Source organism: Melanaphis sacchari, unplaced genomic scaffold (genome assembly GCF_002803265.2).
Source record: "Melanaphis sacchari strain LSU unplaced genomic scaffold, SCAv2.0 Contig23_pilon_pilon, whole genome shotgun sequence".
NCBI lineage: Eukaryota > Metazoa > Arthropoda > Insecta > Hemiptera > Aphididae > Melanaphis > Melanaphis sacchari.
Window position 1 is genome coordinate 1,577,807 of NW_020271114.1, and position 20,927 is coordinate 1,598,733.

General features: G+C 26.8%; 4 protein-coding genes across 6 annotated transcripts; 3 read left to right on the forward strand and 1 right to left on the reverse strand.

The window, feature by feature from the left end:
- Window positions 1-152: 152 nt before the first annotated feature.
- Window positions 153-3,639, forward strand: LOC112594549 (trypsin-1-like). 2 transcript variants are annotated; one of them, XM_025339368.1, is made up of 7 exons: window positions 153-394; window positions 469-679; window positions 829-929; window positions 1,645-1,821; window positions 1,883-2,047; window positions 2,931-3,127; window positions 3,367-3,639. In XM_025339368.1, exons 1-7 carry the CDS (start codon window positions 331-333, stop codon window positions 3,559-3,561), a joined length of 1,110 nt encoding a protein of 369 aa, XP_025195153.1. In that variant the 5' UTR covers window positions 153-330; the 3' UTR covers window positions 3,562-3,639. The 2 variants fall into 2 exon arrangements, with proteins under 2 accessions (XP_025195153.1, XP_025195154.1); XM_025339369.1 differs by having other exon boundaries at window positions 2,949-3,127.
- Window positions 3,640-7,223: 3,584 nt separating this feature from the next.
- Window positions 7,224-8,107, forward strand: LOC112594550 (uncharacterized protein C6orf203 homolog). Its single transcript, XM_025339370.1, has 3 exons — window positions 7,224-7,577; window positions 7,649-7,773; window positions 7,842-8,107. Exons 1-3 carry the CDS (start codon window positions 7,398-7,400, stop codon window positions 8,098-8,100), a joined length of 564 nt encoding a protein of 187 aa, XP_025195155.1. The 5' UTR covers window positions 7,224-7,397; the 3' UTR covers window positions 8,101-8,107.
- Window positions 8,108-8,989: 882 nt separating this feature from the next.
- Window positions 8,990-12,495, reverse strand: LOC112594551 (WD repeat-containing protein 44). The gene is made up of 8 exons (XM_025339372.1): window positions 12,369-12,495; window positions 12,210-12,303; window positions 11,899-12,151; window positions 11,550-11,815; window positions 11,340-11,480; window positions 10,889-11,143; window positions 10,302-10,832; window positions 8,990-10,236 (listed from the first exon to the last, which is right to left on the reverse strand). Exons 1-8 carry the CDS (start codon window positions 12,434-12,436, stop codon window positions 9,061-9,063), a joined length of 2,784 nt encoding a protein of 927 aa, XP_025195157.1. The 5' UTR covers window positions 12,437-12,495; the 3' UTR covers window positions 8,990-9,060.
- A 3,050-nt stretch (window positions 12,496-15,545) lies between these two features.
- Window positions 15,546-20,330, forward strand: LOC112594552 (UPF0047 protein YjbQ). 2 transcript variants are annotated; one of them, XM_025339374.1, is made up of 6 exons: window positions 15,546-15,773; window positions 15,855-16,049; window positions 17,141-17,195; window positions 17,333-17,372; window positions 19,762-19,803; window positions 19,914-20,330. In XM_025339374.1, the coding sequence occupies exons 2-6, from the start codon at window positions 15,890-15,892 to the stop codon at window positions 20,139-20,141; spliced, it is 525 nt and encodes a 174-aa protein (XP_025195159.1). In that variant the 5' UTR covers window positions 15,546-15,773; window positions 15,855-15,889; the 3' UTR covers window positions 20,142-20,330. The 2 variants fall into 2 exon arrangements, with proteins under 2 accessions (XP_025195159.1, XP_025195158.1); XM_025339373.1 differs by having other exon boundaries at window positions 15,546-15,718.
- The last annotated feature ends 597 nt before the right edge of the window (window positions 20,331-20,927 follow it).

Sequence of the window (20,927 nt, forward strand, 5' to 3'; positions counted from 1 at the left end):
TTATTTATTTTAATTATGTATTGATTTTTAAAAATGACTTGATGTGATTTATGTACCTATTTATATATATATATATATATGTAATTTGTTGAATGCCCAATAAATTGTTTAGAATATTTTTATTTTATTTATATCATGTTCTAGTTATTTTTCACCATTAGCGTTACGTAACTTATTAGTTATTACTTATAGAAGACGCAACGATACGTCGATAGCCAAAATATTATTTAGAAAATGTTGTCTATCAGGCTGGCGAAGCCTTTAGGCAAAACATTGCACAGTGTTATTTAAATAAAAATAATAATAATGTCAGTAGTCCAGTAGTCGATCATGATCGTTGTAACTCTGTTTAGTTTAGCAATACTGCACACGGCTGCAACAAAATGCATTGTCGGTATGATATACAACTATTTGTAAATACATTATTTAGAGTTTGTTTAGTATATTATTTGATTTTTTTTTTTTAAGGAAACTGTATGTTAGAAACAAATTTAAAAATAAAATCTGAAGAAAATTTCTGTTTCGCTGATGATTTAAACGATTGGAATGATTATTTCCGTGATTATTTTCATGATTTTTTCACTAGTTTCGAACAAATCGCCGCAGAAATAGCGAACTCGAATGAAAACTATATAAATCAATTTATAGATGTTACGAGCTTCGTCGATGAATTACACAAGTACCTAAGTCTATACATATTACTAATTTACTGTTATACACATATAATATTATATTTATATACTAAAATAATTATGAGATATAAAAGTAAGTAGGTTGGTAATACATTGATAATTGATAATATATTATGTTGAATTCGTTTATTTCTAGTTTTCTGAATTACTCTGTACCTTGTGGTGTGCAGGGAAGGAGTGAATGGTTTAGGTCCGATGGCAATAGTCGAGTGGTCGGTGGTACAGATTCGATACCAGGTAATAAAGATCGTACGATGATAATATATAATATATTAATATGCATTTTATTGTATTACATTTTATTACAGTGTTATAATTTATTATAATTATTATACATTATGCGTACTTACTAAATTTGAATTTAATTGCTGCCTACCTAAACAAGTGTACTTAGTACTTCTATATATGATGTATACCTTTATATTTTACTAGCTGAATTACCCGACTTCGCCCGTGGGTAGTTAATGTTTTCTCAAAATGACTGTAATGAGTATCTAATGACGATTAAAATTAAATTGTGAATAATTGGTCATCCTTAGAAGACTATGGTACAACCTTGTGAAAAAAAAAATAGGAAAAATATTAAATAATGTCATAAAATAGGAACATAAAAATGGCCTGTTGTTTTGTATATATAAAAGGATTTGCATTCGTCGTATAATACATCAATACACTAAGCTACTTGTTCAAATTTTGGTTTAAATACGTTAAAATTTTTTTTTTAAATCCACTGATATTCAATTTTTAGAAAAAAGGAATATTATTTGAAGTAAAAATTGTATTTTAAATGTAAAATCTGTAAAAAAAAAAAGTATTTAAGAATATATAGTTTCCGCAAGTATTTATCCAAGTCGATATCTTGGAAATTAGTATTTAAATAAATGCATACAATTTTAAGATTTAAAACGATGTATGTACGCTTAGATAATCACCCTATAAATATTATGTGTAGGTGAATTTCCGTGGCAGATATCTTTGCAACTCGTCACCGGAAAAACGGCAAGACATATGTGTGGTGGATCTGTAATCAATGAAAATTGGGTGTTGACGGCAGCGCATTGTGTGTACGGATTGTCGGAAGACGTGCTTTCCGTAGTGGCTGGAAAAAACGATCTTTATACAGTCAAAAGTAAATGTTTTTTGAAAATTTCTCTTGTTTGGAAATATTTTTAAAGTGTCTTTTCTAAAAGATGGTGACCAGAGGGTGAAAGTTGCAGACATATATTTAAACGGATTCGACAAGAAATGGTTTTCCAGAGATATTGCGTTGCTCAGGGTGGTTCCGGCATTAGTGTTTGACGGATTTTATGTATCTCCGATTTGTATTCCAAGACCAGAAACGCAATTCGATAATGGTAAATATTCATTACATATTATAACGTAGTTAAATTGTCGTATTAATATATATGTAATATATATATATATATTATTAATAGATATATATTCCGAAATAGTTGTTTTTGTTTGAGAATATAGGCGTTATATTTTAATAGGTATATTATATTAACGTCTACACAAATATTAATATATATAATTTTAAAACATACTCGTATTTATACCTAATGTAATCTGTTGAAACGCTAAGAATCACAACTTAATGTTTCTATTTTTAACCTACAACCTCATCAGTGAATTTCGATGGGTATTCGTTGACAGGTGGTGGTCAATTGTTTGTTAAAATTTAATACCATTTAATTATAGAAAACAATTATGATATAATTTAATATTTTATTAGTATGCACAATAAGCAATTTAATTATAATAATAGGTCTTAATGTATAGTAACCAGTAGGGATGGGTCTTGGGGTTTGGATACTGTTATCAATTATGTACCATTGTACCTCTAGGTAACGACACTTTTGATTAATCATGTTCATCTTCAGGATGAAAAAATTGGCCATAAAACAAATACGCTACATTGCCACCACAATATATTATATTATGCTGCATCTACCGTACAGTTGTGCATCCGGAGAAGGGCCGTCTAAATGTCACGTTATAAAACCGCTGTGGACGGTTCGAGTTAAATATTGTGGCGGCTTTGGCGATAGATAATTCCCAGCAGCGATATTTCATCGTAAATTTTAGATGGCCTCATAGCTGTGTAATATTTAACCTCTACCACAATTTACAGTAGGATCGTATGTTTTATACATCGCCTAAAACCTATTACGATATTATTACGTACATATATTTGATAATTACTCGGTCGTGTGTGTGTGTGTGTGCAAATTATAGCTTTGGCGCTGGTCACAGGTTGGGGACGCGTGTCCGAAAACGGCGATTTCGCACACGTCTTGCAGAAAGTGCGATTGCCCCTGATTGCGGTTGACGATTGTCTGAACTTGTACAACAACGCCGGTTATGGCGATTACGTCAGTCGGTGTGTGATCTGCGGTGGAGGAACGCTAGAATACGAGGCGGATTCTTGTCAAGTACGCACACATAATATTATTGTACAATATTTTATAATTGAGTCGTTCCATTAGCTTTTGATTCAAATATTCAATCCTTATTATAAATCTTGTGGATAAATTAAGATTCATATATTGTTTATCAACGCTTTTCAACCTAACGCGCGGCCTCCCTTCTTCACGTCGCTCACTACAAAAATAAATAAATTACTATATTTATAACTAAATTTACAATTTTTTTCTCCATCAATATTATACAGGGTGATTCCGGTGGCCCATTGACGTGTTTGGCTGACGACAACCGTTTCTACCTATGTGGTATCGTTAGTTGGGGACTTGGCTGTGCAAACCCGACCTATCCTGGAGTCTATACTGCAGTGTCTTGTTACTCGGATTGGATAAGAGACGTGGTCACCTATTATCAAAATCCCAACTACCCATGGCGCACACGATGACTTTTCACGTTTCTTTTTCTTCATAATATTTAATTATGATTATTATTATTATTATTTATAAGTATTCGTGCGTTTATTATCACATATTATGTCTACAAAAATATAAACAGTTCATATATTATGTATAATGTGCTTATGTTGTGTATACTTATTTAATTTAATATAAGTATTTCGCCTTGATTTTAGTTTTGAAATGTCGAGCGATCGGTTTCTAGTCATGCTGAAATATTCAGTAATAGCAATACTTAAGAATAAAAAAGCTATTACAGTATTATTGTTACAAAATTCGTTGAGTTTTTAAGATGTGTTTATTTTAGTTTGAGTGCTTTTAAACACTTTAAAACCAAGGTTATTATTTTATTTCATTAAAACTTATAATCAACAATATTTTTAAAATTTAAAACAAGATTTTAACAGATTTAAAAACTTAAAAAAGTAATATTATTTTACTATATATATACACTTATTTGTTTATAGTAATTATCAAAAATATGAAAAATTGTGTATTATTGAAATATATCGATATAATGTTACGGGCAAACCATAATTAATTATTATGTAGACACTAGACAGATATCTTATTATGTTATTTTGATCTTGTTTTAATGTTTTCAATTCTTCAAACTATTTTTTAACGACCGTATGCCTTGGGGTCTGAAATAAAACTTTTCATTTTATAGACTTGTTCTTGAAAATATGCTATTAGGTATCTACGCATACATTAATATGCTCTTTTAGCATTAACCTAACGCCATAGTTAATAACCTCATATCGTTGAATGTAGAATATTTTAAGGATTTTATTATAAAATCTATTAAGAAATAATTTTGCAGGTATAATAAGTAAGTATATTGCATATAACTAAATTAAAAGTTACGATTTAATACTCGACAAGACATTAGCTTAATTTAAATTTGTTAGTTTTCCTGCATACAAATATCAGTCGAAAAATATGCGGAACGAATTACTATAGCAAATTTAAAAACTATTCCCACTCGACATTATTTAAATTATAATATCTGATTAGATACCACTTTTCGTTTTAAATATAAACATATTTGTTAAACACCTTATATGGTTGTGGTAAGTATTAAAGTACACATAAAATAGCACGTTATATGATTGATGGTTGACGGTTGTATGAAATGTAAATATGTTGAGAAGAAAAATAATTATAAATTTGCAGCTATAAAATAATCAACAACTGTCTATAGTACCTAATCTCAGCCTCCACTTCATGAAATATTGGATGAAATACCGGTATACCAAGAATATATACAAACAAAGTTAGTAATAATGTGTTGTTTTATCATAAATAGTTATAAAAAAAAAACAATGTATTTACTCAAAACTAACTATATAAATAATAAATAATTTTATACAAAACAAATAAATAAATCAAAATGTTTCATGGTTTTAATCATAATTAATTGTTAATTAAAATTATTTTTAGACCAATAATCAATACTCTTAACCTCACGTATATCACTAAAATGTTTCAAACTATAATTAGTATAAATTAATTAAATATTATATCGGTAAATATAATTTTAATATAGGTAGGTACATTAAAAATTTACAATTTTGTTATTTTAATTTTAAAATAATAAGAATACATCGAAATTAATATGATTCAGGACTAAGGTGCAAAAATAATTCTATACATAAAAAACAATTAATTAACGATTTGATATAGAATTATATTTGTAATTTAATAATACATTTGTATTTTAAATATTAGCTTTTAACCTTACTGTTTATTAGGTCAAACTAACTTAGTAATGTGTACAAAAATATTGAACATTTTTTATAACGGTCGAAAGTATGTTATTTAAAGACTAATTCTATTACATATTTGTAGACATTTTGGTTTTTATTGTATGTTTAAAAAAATATTTATTTTTTATTTTTAATAAAAAAAAAATTTTAATTGATTACAAAATACACAAGAGACAAATAGTTTCTCCAATCGTGTTAATTTGCGCGAAAAAAAAACGTTAAAATATTTTTTAATTGAAAAAAATAAACGTGAAAAAAAGTGCAAAAAATGTAGATTGCGGTCTGATTGTATTGGCGAGGCTGCAAACGAGTGTTCTACTCGCAGACGCTATCCCGCTACTGCTCACCGCGGAGACTTTTGGCTGCTGGGTTTCCCCCCTGGCCCGGTTCGCCTCTCCTTAGCTAACCTGGGTTCGATGGGCTACCCCGCCGAACCCATATTGACGACAAGCTTAGCGCGGACGTCCGTTCAACGCGGACCGACCCGCCACAGTTGCCCCCACCTCAAACCATCCACGCAATCCGACCTCCGAGCAGCCGGATTACAGGAGCGCGCCGCCACTCCCGGTCGAATGTTATGAGGAAAATACTTCTATTTAACTACTACAAAACGCCGATGATTACACGTTTTTGTCCATAGATGGCGATACGATTTTTCGATGGCGCGAATTCTTTTTTCATATTATTTCACTAATACAGTAATACACAATAATAATTATTCACGTGTTTCGTATTAAACTAATAATTGAAAAATGTAGATTATCCCATTTTTTTTTTGACGCAATCATAATTTAATATTGTTATTAAGTGTGTTCTATCGTTTGTTGACAAAACGTCACCGATACATGTCAAAATGAAGCATCGTCGACTATCCATGTTCAATTTATTATTATACTCACATATTTTATTCATATTATTATGATACACAAATTAATTTAACTAAATCGACACACGTATTACGTATATTTATATATTTAATTAATTGCATTGCTGTTGTAGATATTAAAAGGCTAATGAATGTATTCGCCTTGACAATTTTAGAAACCCATCAAAAAATAAAATATTTACATATAACTTATTACGTACGATTAGAAATTGGTTTTTTTCAGTGTTGTATTTTTAAATCAGTACTATAGGCTGGTAAGTATACGTATACTTATAAGCATTGTTATACGTGTATGGAGATATTTGCTATAGCCAGGGTTGGCTCTAGTTTTTTTCGGCGTCCATTGCCTTGAATTATTTCGGTGCCATTCATTCTCTTTTTTTCTAATTTTAACGCCTTTCGCGCATCCCCCTGATTTTAGCGTCCCTGTGCCGTCGTATACATCAGTCGTATCTGCTATAACATTTAATATTTTAAACTTTAAAGATAAAATATAATTATTTATTATTGATTAAAATAAATATCTGGATTCAAAACTAAAAATGATTTTATTCAATTTAATTTCAAAAAAATTTGATTTGATATAAATTAATATAAACTATTGCGGTTTCATCATTGAGACATCAGCTAGGTAACCATTTACGAGAGATTCAGTAATGCTATAGTTGGTCAGTAGCACACTATTACTGCATAGAGTAATACTTTATAGCAGAGTTGCACAAAATTGTATTCAGATAATTACCTATTCGAACAATTTTTTATACGAATAATTGTGAAAAAATCATCGGAATAATCATTTATTCAGATAAAATGTTGTCTAAATAACATCTAAATAAAATTTCATTCGAATAACGCCCTACTCTGCTCTATGATCAGAGGTTTTTGACTTTTGTCTCATCACTGATACCTGCTCTTATCCACAGACTTTAATTATATAGATAGAAGTCTGTGCTCTTATCTCACCGGCGAACATTGATAATGAGTCAATATCATTTTCGAATTTCAATTTTCAATATAATATTGTAAATAAGCTTCGTAGAATCGTATTTCGTTTTGTCATTAGAAATTTAGGATTAAGGCATTTTAATTTTTATTATACATTCTGGCGTTCCGCTGACGTTTTGTAAAATTGTATTACAGATTTCGTAGTCTTAAATAATATTTTAGTAAAATGTTCAAGACCATAAGGTATCTGTCCCAGCTCTCATCAATCGTTTCAACTGGATTACGATCTTCAGTTTTAAACAGATATTTGGTTCGGAGTATCTACTATCAATGTCGACAGCCGATTCTTGCAAATAAATTGTTATGTGTCAACATAGACAGACGTTACAAACGTACAAAAAAAGAAGTAATATCTGGTCAAATAAATCAATCCTCGATCAGGAATTTATAATTTATTGAATTATATTCCTTTTGTAGAATGACCAAGATTCTGACGATGAATTCGATTTAGAAATGGACGAATCCAGTCAACTGGTTAAATTTAGGACCAGTACGATGAGAATGGATACTGTTCTAAAACATGCACTAGGAAAGTCTAGAAAGTAATGTCGGGAGTTATGAATTTTATTGCTGTTTTATTAAAGTATCTATGTATGTATTTTATTTTTAGTAAAATTGAAGTAGCTTTTTATGAAAGTCGTATCCGTGTGAATGGAGAAAAAGTACAGAAGAAAAGCCATGCAATAGAAGTAGGGGATGAGGTGGATCTAGTGAAAGGTCCTAGTCCAAATAATCCAGATTTTCTTTTAGTATCAAGAGTAGAAGTATTATCTGCCAAATTAGATGGAGATGAATTTGAAGTGAAATTAAAAAAGTATAAAAGTCTTTTGATAAATAATTATGAAAATAAATGGAAATCGCAACCATAAAAATATATTGTACATTTAGATTTGATAATTTCATTTTAAATTGTATTTAAAAATAGTTACAATTTTGAATTATAATGCAAGCATTTAAAATTGTGTGAAGAAATTTATTATATTATATTTAATGTGTCAAAAGATCAAATTTATTTGATTAACCCACAAACGATACAAATACTAAAGTGAATTCTTAAAATATTCATGGATCAACCGTTAGTAATCTGTGTAATAGTACAAGATCATATATCGCTTAGATATCTGCTGTTTAAATAATAAGGGTCATATTAAACAATTGTAAACAGAATAATAATTTATATAACTGTTAATCTTTGAATCTTATCCTATTGAAATTTGATCAATTATTTAAAGACAACCTGTGGCCAGTATTGTTATATGTATCAATATGCATACTTTTGAGATTTAAGAACAAAAATATAATTAGCCTTCGTTTTATGAATTTAATTCTTTGAACAAGATAAAAGTTTTATAGCGATAATGAATATAATGCATCTCTTAGTATGGACAGTATGGTATACAATTAAAATCATTTACAGGTTACAAATTACAGGTTTCATTTTCAGTAATGAGTTAAATTATTAATCTTCTGAAATTAAGGAATAATGGAAGAATGTTATGTAAATAAATAAATAACAAAAGAGTAGATATTATTTTGTTGACAATATATTAAAAAATATTTAACATTCATAAAAACAATATTACCAGAAGCCAAATTGATTTAAAATAAATTTTGTTATAAAATAATGGTAACAATTTAAAATTAATTATACCTCACCATCTGCTAACAATATCACTATAATAGTTTAATTATTATTTTCTAATAGTTAAAATTTTCACTAATTAATAACATATAAAATTTATTTCAATAGTCAAAGTTTTTTTTTATTTACATTAAAAAGCCAAGCATAAAATATTAAAATAAAAAATATCAATTTTAGTTGAATTAAATTATACCATAGCACTGGCTGGTAATGAACTATGTTTAGGTTTCATTCGGTTGATAAATACACGTATACAACCATTAAAATCTGCACTTACTAAAACATACCCATCTTGGCCACTGTTTTCATCTGTTTTCATTTGTCTAAACACCACTTCTGGATTGGGAGCAAAAATTGCACATGTCACAACAGCATTATGAGCTTTGATTCCTTCCCAGTAATCATTTCGATCTCGTCTTACAGATGTGAATTTTGAATAGTCATGATGTGTTTTCCATACATATATGCATTGATTTTCTGACCCACATACTATATATTTACCATCATGACTGAAACTAGCTTTGATTTGACTACTTATATTAACATAGCCCTTATACTTGCAAGACAGATTTAAGTCTCTGAGATCATATAATCTTATGCGACTATCATTTGAAGTTACTAATACTTTATCTTCACCAGGCATTGGTTCAATACCGCTAATTTTGCGCCCCGTTGAATTTCGGCCTCTAGTAGAACGTACGTGTATTTGAGTATGATAGCGTAATTGATCGGTTGTGTAAAATATACAACGTCCATCATATGAACCCACAACAGCAAATTTACCATTCTGACAAAAATTAGCAGCGGTTATGAGTTTAGTCTGTCCTTCAACTTCGTTCCAAACTGCTACTTTTTTATCAGGAATATTCCATAGACGAAGTTTTCCATCTAATGATCCGCTCAAAAAATATCGATCATCACGTGGATGAAAACATATAGCTGTCACAAAATCAATATGTTGAAAACAACATAAACATTCTCTTCTGCTTATATGCCATAATCTAACAGTTTTATCCATTGATGATGACAGGACAAAGTAATTTTTTGACCAAGCTATATCCAGCAAATCAGAACGATGTCCTGTGTAAGTACAAAATGGACGTGACATAAATGGCCCACGATCATCTGGATCAGCTGTAAATGATTGATCATCTACTGAAAGTTGAGAAACTAAAGATTCTGTTGATGGTGTTGGTGAAACTTTATCAGCATCGTATTTTTTTCGCATTTCATGAAAATCTTTGAAAGCATCTCGCAAAACCCAAACTCGAAGTACTCGGTCTTGTCCAGCAGTAGCTAAAAGTCTACCACACATAGAAAATTTCATACACCACACAGGACCAGTATGTTCATGGCAGAATTCCTAAAAAAAAAAAAATGTAAGCAGTATAGATAATGTATTTAAAATTATTTGTTTAATTAACTAACTTGAACATGCTGAACAGAATCAAATTCATATGGTCCTTTATGGCTATTTGATGCTCTCAATTTGAACGTCTCATTAACTTGAGGAGCATTAGGAACGTCAGTTGTAAGTTGTGGTCTTTCTACTAAATCTATAATTTCCATAACATCTTCTTTGTGCCTTACATGTGATACTTCATGTGCGATAAATCTAGCTTTATTTACAGTTTTTTTGACAGTAGTACCCAAAAAACGCTTGATTCTTGCTGTACGACGACGTATAGCAGATTCATCTACAGGATCATCTCGCCCTGTAGCCACTGTATCATTAGATTTACTACCAATGCTTTCTTCATCAGATTCTTTAAGTTTCTTAACAGAATTTGATCTAAATGAATGTGAATCTAAATTTGGAGTGCTAACATATTCTGATGTCAAGCGCATTATATGTAAAGATAATGGGTTAATGCATTGAGGTAATTTATCTTCAGCTATACTTAATGGAACTCTTTCTCCGGTATCCAAATTTAATACAGTTATTTGCTCCAATATTTCCTATTTTTAAATTAATTTATTAGTAAGAGTCATATTAATTAATTGTAAATACTTACTATATCAGTTAATTTTTTTCCGGAATCTGTATGTGTTTTTAAAAACATATTTAACTGCTGATCTCTTAGCTCCTGTTCATCACCAGCTGATCTTCGACGTTCTCGCGAAGCAACACGATTACATGATCGATTAGAAGCTATACCACTTGAACCAGCCATTGGGTATGTATTACTATGCGAAGCAATTGTTTTAGATTTTTCTTTCACATCTTCAATTGCTTCTTTAATTATATTAAGAACTGGTTTTTCTCGATCCTAAAAGTATAAAATATTTAGTTTAGATCAATATTTTTATTAGTTGAATGATGTTAACGTATTCAAGTAAGGAAGTTTCATAAACTTCCTAGATTTTTCAAACTATCCTAATATAGATATTCTAGATTTAATCTAAATGTAAAAAAATTATTAACATCATAAATAAAAAAAAAAACTGTAATAAAATTTTACTTACATGGTGATTTACAATATATTGACCTTTGGTAGCAGAATGAAGATCTAACGAATGCTCTAATTCTCTTGTCAGTGATTCTATGGTACTCACTGGACTTGTTAAACAATTGACACTAGTTTCATTTTTTTCGGTATTCAATTGCTAATCAAAAAATATTAAATAAATTAATAAAATACTTTAATTGATCCTTTAACTTAATACTGTATGTACATTTGAATTGTCTTCAGGTTTAGCACCATTATTTTCAATTGAAATATTTATTTGTTTGCGTCTTCGTCGTCTTGGAGGGGCAATAGGTCTATCAGCATCTATACTAATAGTTCCATTATTTGGAAATTTTGTGCTTGCAATTACATCAGGTTCATGGAAAGCTGTGAAAGGTTCAGCAGGTACAATAGGTTTATCTTCAATAGAAACAGGTGTTTCTGGTTCAGATAATTTTTTGTTTTCTGATGGCCGCAGGGCAGATTCTTTTCCTAAAAATTGCTTTATTTTAAAATCACTTCAAAAATGCAATTAAAAAAAAAAAAAAAAAATTATAATAGTTTAGCATACAAACCTATGAAATGATCTGTAGGAACACTTCCCAATAATCGACCAACTTTACCCAAGGATAAGATACTTTGCACAGATGCTCCATCAGGCTCAATAACTCTAAAAGGATGGCTAGGTCTATGTGAAGGTGCTAAGAATACTCCATCAGCTGATGAAGCTTGACTTTCAGTTGGGGATACAGCTTGTATTTCATCTTCATCGATTTGCATATGCTGCCTAATTTCATTGAATTTACGACGACCATTGTGCTCTGAAACCTAGTATAATTATTCATATAAATAATTCTTAAAAAATAATTGTATTTATTTATTATACCATTTTGGAAGTATTTAATATTTTGAAAGTCATATTTTTCTTTTTTTCTTCCAAAAGTTCTTTTTCGCTTTTGACAATTTGTTTGGATTGTTCACTACAAAATAGATAATTATGTTATAAAATGTATACCAAACGCTGGTACTAAAGAAACATTTTTACTTTTGATCACGAACTGCAAAATCTTCAGCATCAAAAAACTCATCAGTATCACTACTAGTACTTGACATTTTTAAAAAATAAACATTGTAGTCTAAAATTTATTATTTGAACATGATTAATTTTTCAATATTCGAAATGGATTAGAAATTTTTAAAATTCTAATTTAAATAAATTAACTATCAAAACATTATTGCTTAATTCTTTATTCTTATTTAAATTTGAGATAAGAATGTTTTTAAAATGATTACCTACTTTACTTCAGCTAATGATTAAAGACATCGCTATCGCTTTATCTAAATTTTACTTAATATATCTTATCAAATTATTAAAAAAAAATTATCTTATGAGATAGGTACTTCAGATGGGTACTTCAGTGTGTTTGTTATTACAATATATTTTCAACTTATCAGTTTCAAGTGAGTAAACTGAAATTCAAATATAAAAAATACAATTTATAATTTTAACCCGCGAATATGTCGAATATGTAAAAAAAAAGTAAGTATCAAAATCGTAAATTATTAACTATTTAATCTATGTTACACATTTATAAAAAAAAAAAAAAAATGATAATAGGTATATAATGATAATGAAAAAATTATCTCACGATGGATATTTTCCAAAATGAATTTAATTAGGTACATTATTGTTAATGTAATAGAAAATTATGTTGACATAAAGTGATTAATTGTGTTTAAATCTATTGGCTATTAAATAAGGTAGGTACCTATGCTATAGAAAACCTATGTAAAATTTAGTTGAATATATTTCACTAAATGTAATGAAAAAAAGTTGATCAAATGAATAGCTCGATCTATTGTATAGGTATCAAATGGGTCATTTTTATGAATGTGTTAAATTTGAATACAAATAATACAATGATAAATCATTAGCGGAAAAAGTCTATTAGCCAACCTACATCACATGCTATTTTTTTTTTTTTTTTTTTGAAATCTTATCAAGTAATTTATTTTACTATTAGTAATACGTATATAGTAGGTTAAATTAATTTTTGTCAAAAAAAATTGCATTTGAAAATATCTTTATTCTTTGAGTGTATAAAGTATAATAATATAATATTAATATATAAACATATAATTTATCATATTACATAAAAGTTTTATGTCCTATACGAATAATGTTTAAACATAGAATTTCTATGAAAAAAAAATAAGCTAATATATTTTTTTAATTTATTGGTTTCACTGTTTCAGTATAAACTACTTAGGTAAAGCCTTGTATAAAGTTTTCAAGTCTTAGTTAAAATAATAACACATTTTATAAATTTTCAACTACAGAAAATTTTTATATTTTCATGATTTTGATAAAATTTTATTAAAACTTTAACTTCAAATGTTTGAAAAAATAAATTGTGCATATGTATTTTAAATATTTTTACGCATCTTTTAAAAATAATTTATGCAGAATATTATTTTAAGTTTTCAAGCTTTTTGACCAAGTTAAAAATGGTTATTGACTTTTTAGAAATAAAACTAATAATAACTGAATACTTCAAATATTTATAAATAACTTAAAATGAAATCATAATGTTTTAAAAATTTTGCCTTGTACAAAAAGTTATTTAAAAATTTTGTGAAACTTTCAACTTTTACGGTTATTATTTTTTTGATTACAATAAAATAACAAAAATCATTTGAGGATAAATAGTTTTAATTTTACGGATGAATATACAATGTAAAATGTTAACTTCGAGTGTTCATAAAATATTAAATTGACTCTTGGGTGGAAATTTTTTTTTTTTAATAGAGGTTAAAAAAACTCTGTATTGTATTTTCAAATCTTAGACATAAACGGAATTTTTTTATATATGTAAATTTTTTACTATAGATTATAGAAACTAATTTGAAAATTTTAGAAATCATATGTATTTTTTTTTTTAATTTAAAATTTAAACGCTTATAAAAAAAATGTATGACAATAAATATTTGATGTTTTTTAATCGGTAATTAAAAAAGCTTATGTGAAATCTTGGATTAAATTATCAAGTATTTTTATTTAGAAAATAATTTTTTATCGACAGTTAAAAAAAAAACTAAACAAAATGTAAAATTCCAAATAAGTGTTTATAAGAAGAATCAAAATATTTTTAAAATTATAATACAAATATAAAGAGTTATGATATAAATATTGGTAAAAATTTCAAGTATCTCTACAGCTTTTCGTTTTAAGTTTTCAAGATACAACATAAAAACAAAATCGATTTTAACAAAAACTGAATTTTTGTTAAATTTTGCATTTTTTTCTCAAGTATTTGTTTGTTTTTCATGGTTTTTTTTTTAAATAACTAGGAATTTTTAAATTAGATTTCTTTAAAGAATAAACTAGATAAAATTTTCTTTTCTGAACTGATGATGTTTAAAATTTGAAAATTGATTCGACCACTTAGATACTTACTTATATTGTGTCACAAAAATGACATTCATACATATGTCATATTAAGTGAACGTATTTACTCTGACCAGAATCTAAAAGTACATAATCGAAAAAACAAATTATAGAATTTGATTGTAAGCTGTAATTGCGACACAACAGGTGGAGATATGTATGAGATGCGTAGTACTAAATTTTAAGTTATTTCAGTTATTTGTATTATAATTTATGAATATTATGATTCACAAATTAGAGAATCATAATATATTTTAGTTGAAATATTTTATTTTTATTTTGTGGAGATACGGATCGGCTTAGTGGTGACTAAATTTATTAAATTTATATTACAACACCAAACATGATAACAATATGGCCAATATGGGTAATATTGGATAGCTAAAGATTTATTTTAATTTTAATTTTGATAAATGTACCTATTAGCTGTAATTGTAATTAATAATAAAATTGTATTTATTCAAAATAAATAAGTTAGTATTCTTTTCATAGGCGTGTTCAGGACTTAGTGGCAGGTGTTGCTGAAAATTATTTATTATTAGTTAATATGCGTTTAAGCTTTAAGAAAAGAGTATTCACACTTTAAAATAATAGCAATTTTTCAGCTTTTTTGATAAATTCAAAAGTTCAATATAGCGCTGCCCTGAAGTACCATTGTTATTATAGTAACGGTTGGCAAAACCATAGTCGGAAAAAGGGAATTTTATGTTTCTTAAAGTAACACTGTTTGAAAATTTGTTTTGATACATTTTTTTTTTTACTGTAATCTCGTCTTTCGAAACTTTTTACTTTTTAGATTAGTACTAGACACTATTTAGTTACATAAGAAATTACAAATTATTCGTGGTTTTTGTATTCCTAGCACATTTATTTATTTAATTTACATCCATTGGACTTTGAACTTTGTTTAACGCACACTACGAAATGTATATTATGCGATGACCACTGTAAATGATAATTTTGTTCTTTTAAACAGCTAATTTGTTATTCACTTATTATATAGTAACTGAAAAATTATTAAATTATTTAAATGTTTATGTTTTCTATATTTTGTGTATTATATTGTTTATGTTTTATCAACAGAATATTATTACTGTCGTGAACGTAAATATTTTGGAATGGCATCGTCGAGTCGAGGAATTCAAATTGGTTCTGCGTGGTTTCAACGTAAAATTAATCTAAGACCACAACACAGGGGCGTACATTTAGTAACTGAAGAAATTCTAAAACAAATACCAGAAATATCTCAATTTTCTGTTGGTTTATGTCACATACAAAGTAAGCATTTAAAATTTTCCATACTTATCTGTCATTTTCCATATTTAAAAATCAACTTCATATAAGTTTAATAGCAGGTATATCACGAATAATAACCATTAAGTACTAAAATTATAGTCAATATAAAGTTAAAAATAACAATTTAATTGTTAATAAATAGTTAATATATATTACATTTTGTGTGCCATTTTCAAGTTTAATATTTCTAATGCTTGTATTCTCTTATTTTTATTATTTCACCTAATAAAACTATAGTTCCTATATTTTCATTTATTGATGCATTAATTATTCTTATTTCTTTAAATGGTTTATTTATTTGATTATTTATAATTTATAGCCACCTAGACATAAATAAGTTAATATTTAATTTTGTGCCATCAATGCTTTTCTCTTATTTCATTCCTTTTTTTTTTTTTTATATTATTTATAGAAATCAAAAATTCAGCAAAGTTTCAACAGAAAATGTTTACTTATTTTTTAAACATAAGTATTCCATTTCACGTCTTTTGTGCTTTAGCTCATTATTTCTAAATGTGAACTTAATATTAGAAAGAATTAAATATGTTTATTTTTAATTTAAATTGTTAATGTAATAAAAACATCAATCAAAAGATACTTGAACTGTAGCATTGGATTAATTAATAAAATAATTTAATTCATACTGAATTTATCTTTTGTTTCATTCATTATTAGAAATAGATTTAGGTACCTACTTAATATGATTCTTTTATTACAAATAAATTTAGATTATTCATTAAAAGAAGGAATTACAATTTTAAAAATATGAATTTTGTGTTAACAAAATATATCACTAATAACTAGCTCATATTGAAATAATATTAACTTAAAACTAAAGAAAGTTATTAAAAATTCTGAAAATTCTAAAAAATTTTTTCTATAAAAAGAAATTTAGAGAAAATGGGGTATTATTGTTTTAAAAATATGTCATTCAAATGTAAATATTCTTTGTAGAGACCTGATTGATTATTTCATTGAAATTTTTTTGTTAAAAATTATGCGTGAAAAGAGAAATAACATTGTATATACATATCTATTTAAATAAACTAATAAATTATTTTTACATTTTTTAGTTTTACATACATCAGCTAGCCTTGCCATTAATGAAAGTTGGGATCCAAATGTTCGGTAAGAATATAATACGAGTGTAATAAAATAGCATTGAAAAAAATTTAAAAATGTGTATATTATTCAATTCATGTTTAAAATTATTGTTTCATATAAATTATATTAAATTTAACAAGTATAATTATTTGTTTCTTTAGAGATGATATGGAGATGATGCTGAATAAAATTGTTCCCGAAGTAAGTTATGATAAAAACTATCTGTCACTATAGTTAAGATGAGCATTAAACAATATAAATAATCTTTTTTTTATATTGTTATTAAATGTCATATATTTTAGTCAGAACTATTAAAATAGATTTAGTTAAAATTTAATATAAAAAAATATATCATAGAGATATTAAGAAAATTAGAATAGCCACATGATGTTATTGAGCCATGCTAAAAATAATTGACATATACATATGAATCATTCACACATAAAAGTTGCTCAATTTACACAATGATTTACTAACCTAAATTGTTTATATTAGATTGGTTTATAAATCTGATTTATTGTGCTACAAGTGGTAATAGACATACCAGAATTTCAATAAAACATTCATTATTTTTTTTTTATGTATATTTTAGTTCAAAATCAAATATATATTATATTGCAAATGTGTATGTACATATGCAGTAGTAGTTGCTGTGGTGATCTATTTCAGATATTGCAATTATAACAAATTACAATACATACAATGTTCTATATTAGTGCTTAATAAATATCGCTTTATTATTATAGTGTTGTACATTTTTCATTGTTTGTCTTAATTTTTAATTTAATTTATTTCACCTTAAGTACTGTATAAATAATTTAGCTTAACAGAAAGAATGGAGTTTTTCAGTATAAAGATTTTAGTGGCTTATTAAATTGCAAACTTGGTGAGAAATTTGGAATTGGGATAATGCAAGAGCCGAAGTTTTAAAAAATAAAAAAAATATTTTTTGTTGGTATAACACGAAAATGTCACAAGTATGTCATTAATGAGTGGATATCAAATATTATAGAAAAAATGACAGAGTATAATTCACAAGACATATTTAATGCTAGCAAAATAGGTCTGTTTTACTGAGTATTATCAGACAACACTTAGTCTTATAAAGAACAACAGATATGCTCTGGTAAAAAAATTTCTTAATAACGTCTAATGGTTCCTCTGCGTGTGAACATGTATGAGGAAAAACTTGACATTGGAAAATCTTTAAAGACAGGGTGTTTAATGTAATCGACGATAGTAAACTAGGAGTAGAATGGAAAACAAATAGTTAAGCATGGATAATTACATCTGTGTTGATAGATTGGTTTCAACAATTCGACTAGCTAATGTACCCTATAAAAAAAAAATTTTTTGTTTCTTGACAACGCCACATCACAGGCATATCTAAATTTGGACAGCATTAAATTAATTTTTTTTCCCTTAACATAACTTTAGCTTCTCAATCTTTTGAATAATTCAAAATTTCAAAATAAGTACTGTAAGTTTGCATTGCAAACACTTGTGAATCTCAATTATAGCACTCAAATGCACAAAACTTGGCAAAGCAAATTAATGTTTTGAAAGCGATTACATAGGTAAAATAAAAACATAGACAGAAGTTTCTCCATTAACAATAACAAACTACTCAAGAAAAGCAGGATTTTTAACCCAGTTAACTTACAGAAATGGAAAATTAAATAAATGGTAATGAGTTGATCAAACCGATGGAACTTCTTTCATTTCTTCGAAATGACGATTTTGTTCAAATAGATAATAATATCTACAGATGCAGTTTTGATGATATTTTGGCTTTGGTTTTAGATAACTATTGCTATGAACTAAATCCAATGGAAATAGATGGTGAGCAATTAAATGATGACCAATAAGAACACTCTGGAATTGAGATGTTTTTAAACTATTCAGAAGCTTTTAGATGGGTAATTTGTCTAAAAGAGTTTTATGAAGTATGACAATAAGAATTTTTATGTGTGTGTGTGAATTAATTAAACGTCACAAACTAGAAATGACAAAATTAAAATTAAGACAAAAACAAGCATTAGTTTTGTTATTTTTTGAAATACAATGTGTTTACTATTATATTATATTATTATTAATACTATTTTAAGTATTAAAAATTAAATAATTAATGTAAAATAATTTTATTAAATATTTATATAGTTATGTTTGTGAGTTTTACCAAATACAGTTTATATATAGGTAAACCTGTCTATAACAAACACTTTTTAAGGTCCTATAATTGTTCATTATAAATAGGTTTCACTGTGTATTAAAAATACTAAGAGATATTTTTGTTTGCACTATATTGGTATTGTGATAATTGATAAGTAATTTTATGTGGTTGCAGAGGGGTGTGCAACAAATTTTATTTTTATGAGATTTTAAATTTCTCAAAAACTACTTTTAAGGAAACCTATCATATATTCTGTATTTCAAAAATTTGGAAGATAGATTATTGTGTTATACCAGTTATTTTTACACTTATAAGTTAGGTAATTATGGCAATCTTGGTCCAATGATGTCATGTATCTTTTCTAATTCCTTATAAATAACTTATTAATAAATTTTATGTAATGTGTTTGATTTTTAGGGTTTACCTTATCGACATTCGTGTGAAGGACCAGATGACATGGTAAATAAATTCTTTTTTTTTTTTAAAAAAAAAAACAATAATTTTTTTAAATTAACAAAAATATTTTTGTTTTATTAAAATATCTAATATATTGTAATTATTATTTTTAGCCAGCCCATGTAAAAGCATGTTTTCTTGGTTCATCAATAACAGTGCCCATTACTGAAGGGAAATTGAATCTTGGTACATGGCAAGGTATTTGGCTGTGTGAGCATCGAAATCAAGCTGGTAGTCGAAAGCTAGTGATCACATTAAATGGATCACCAAATTCATCTGCAAGTGATTGTAACCGATCACCAATGTCTCCGTCCTCGCCTATGGCTTCATTAAGCAGTTAGGCATATTAAATATACTCATAAAGGGATGTTATTTATAGACACTACAGCCAACATTAAATTAGATACAACTGTTTGCCGCTGCCTCTAGTCAAATGTAATATAAGCACTTTTATGACAAATATTATTTTATCCCATTATGATTAGTTTATTTAAAATTTTAATCAAGTGCATTATAAAAAGTAACAACATTCCAGAAATATATATATAAATATATTATATATACATATAAATTATATAAATTGATTATTTATATCATATTAAAAGATACAAATTTAATAAATAGTGAAAATACATAAATGACATATTGTTACCTTTTAAAATATTTAATATTAATTACCATTTTTAAAATAAGTCACGCTTACAATAATGCAAAGTTAACACAAAATATTAATTTGATAATTTCTTAAATGTTAATTTAAATACTTTTTTTGTTAATTGTGATTTAATTTAATTTTGTATTCATTTTCAAAATTTGTCTTTTCAATTGTAGATGTAAATGTTTACAAAATTGACTACTATAAAACAGGTTTAATAACTTACAGTGACAGTGTGATGCATTGTAAAATAATTTTTGTACAAAAATTAAATTATGGTATTCTATAAATGTTGTAACATACATTTGATAACTAAATTATTTTAAACGTCCGTTTTTAGATAAATATTAATATCTTGATTACAATTCAAAAATATTGCTTATTAAAAAAATATATTAAAAAAAATTTTTAAATCAAATTGTAAATGTTTTGTTTTTTGTATATTTATCATAGATTAGTAAAATGATAACAT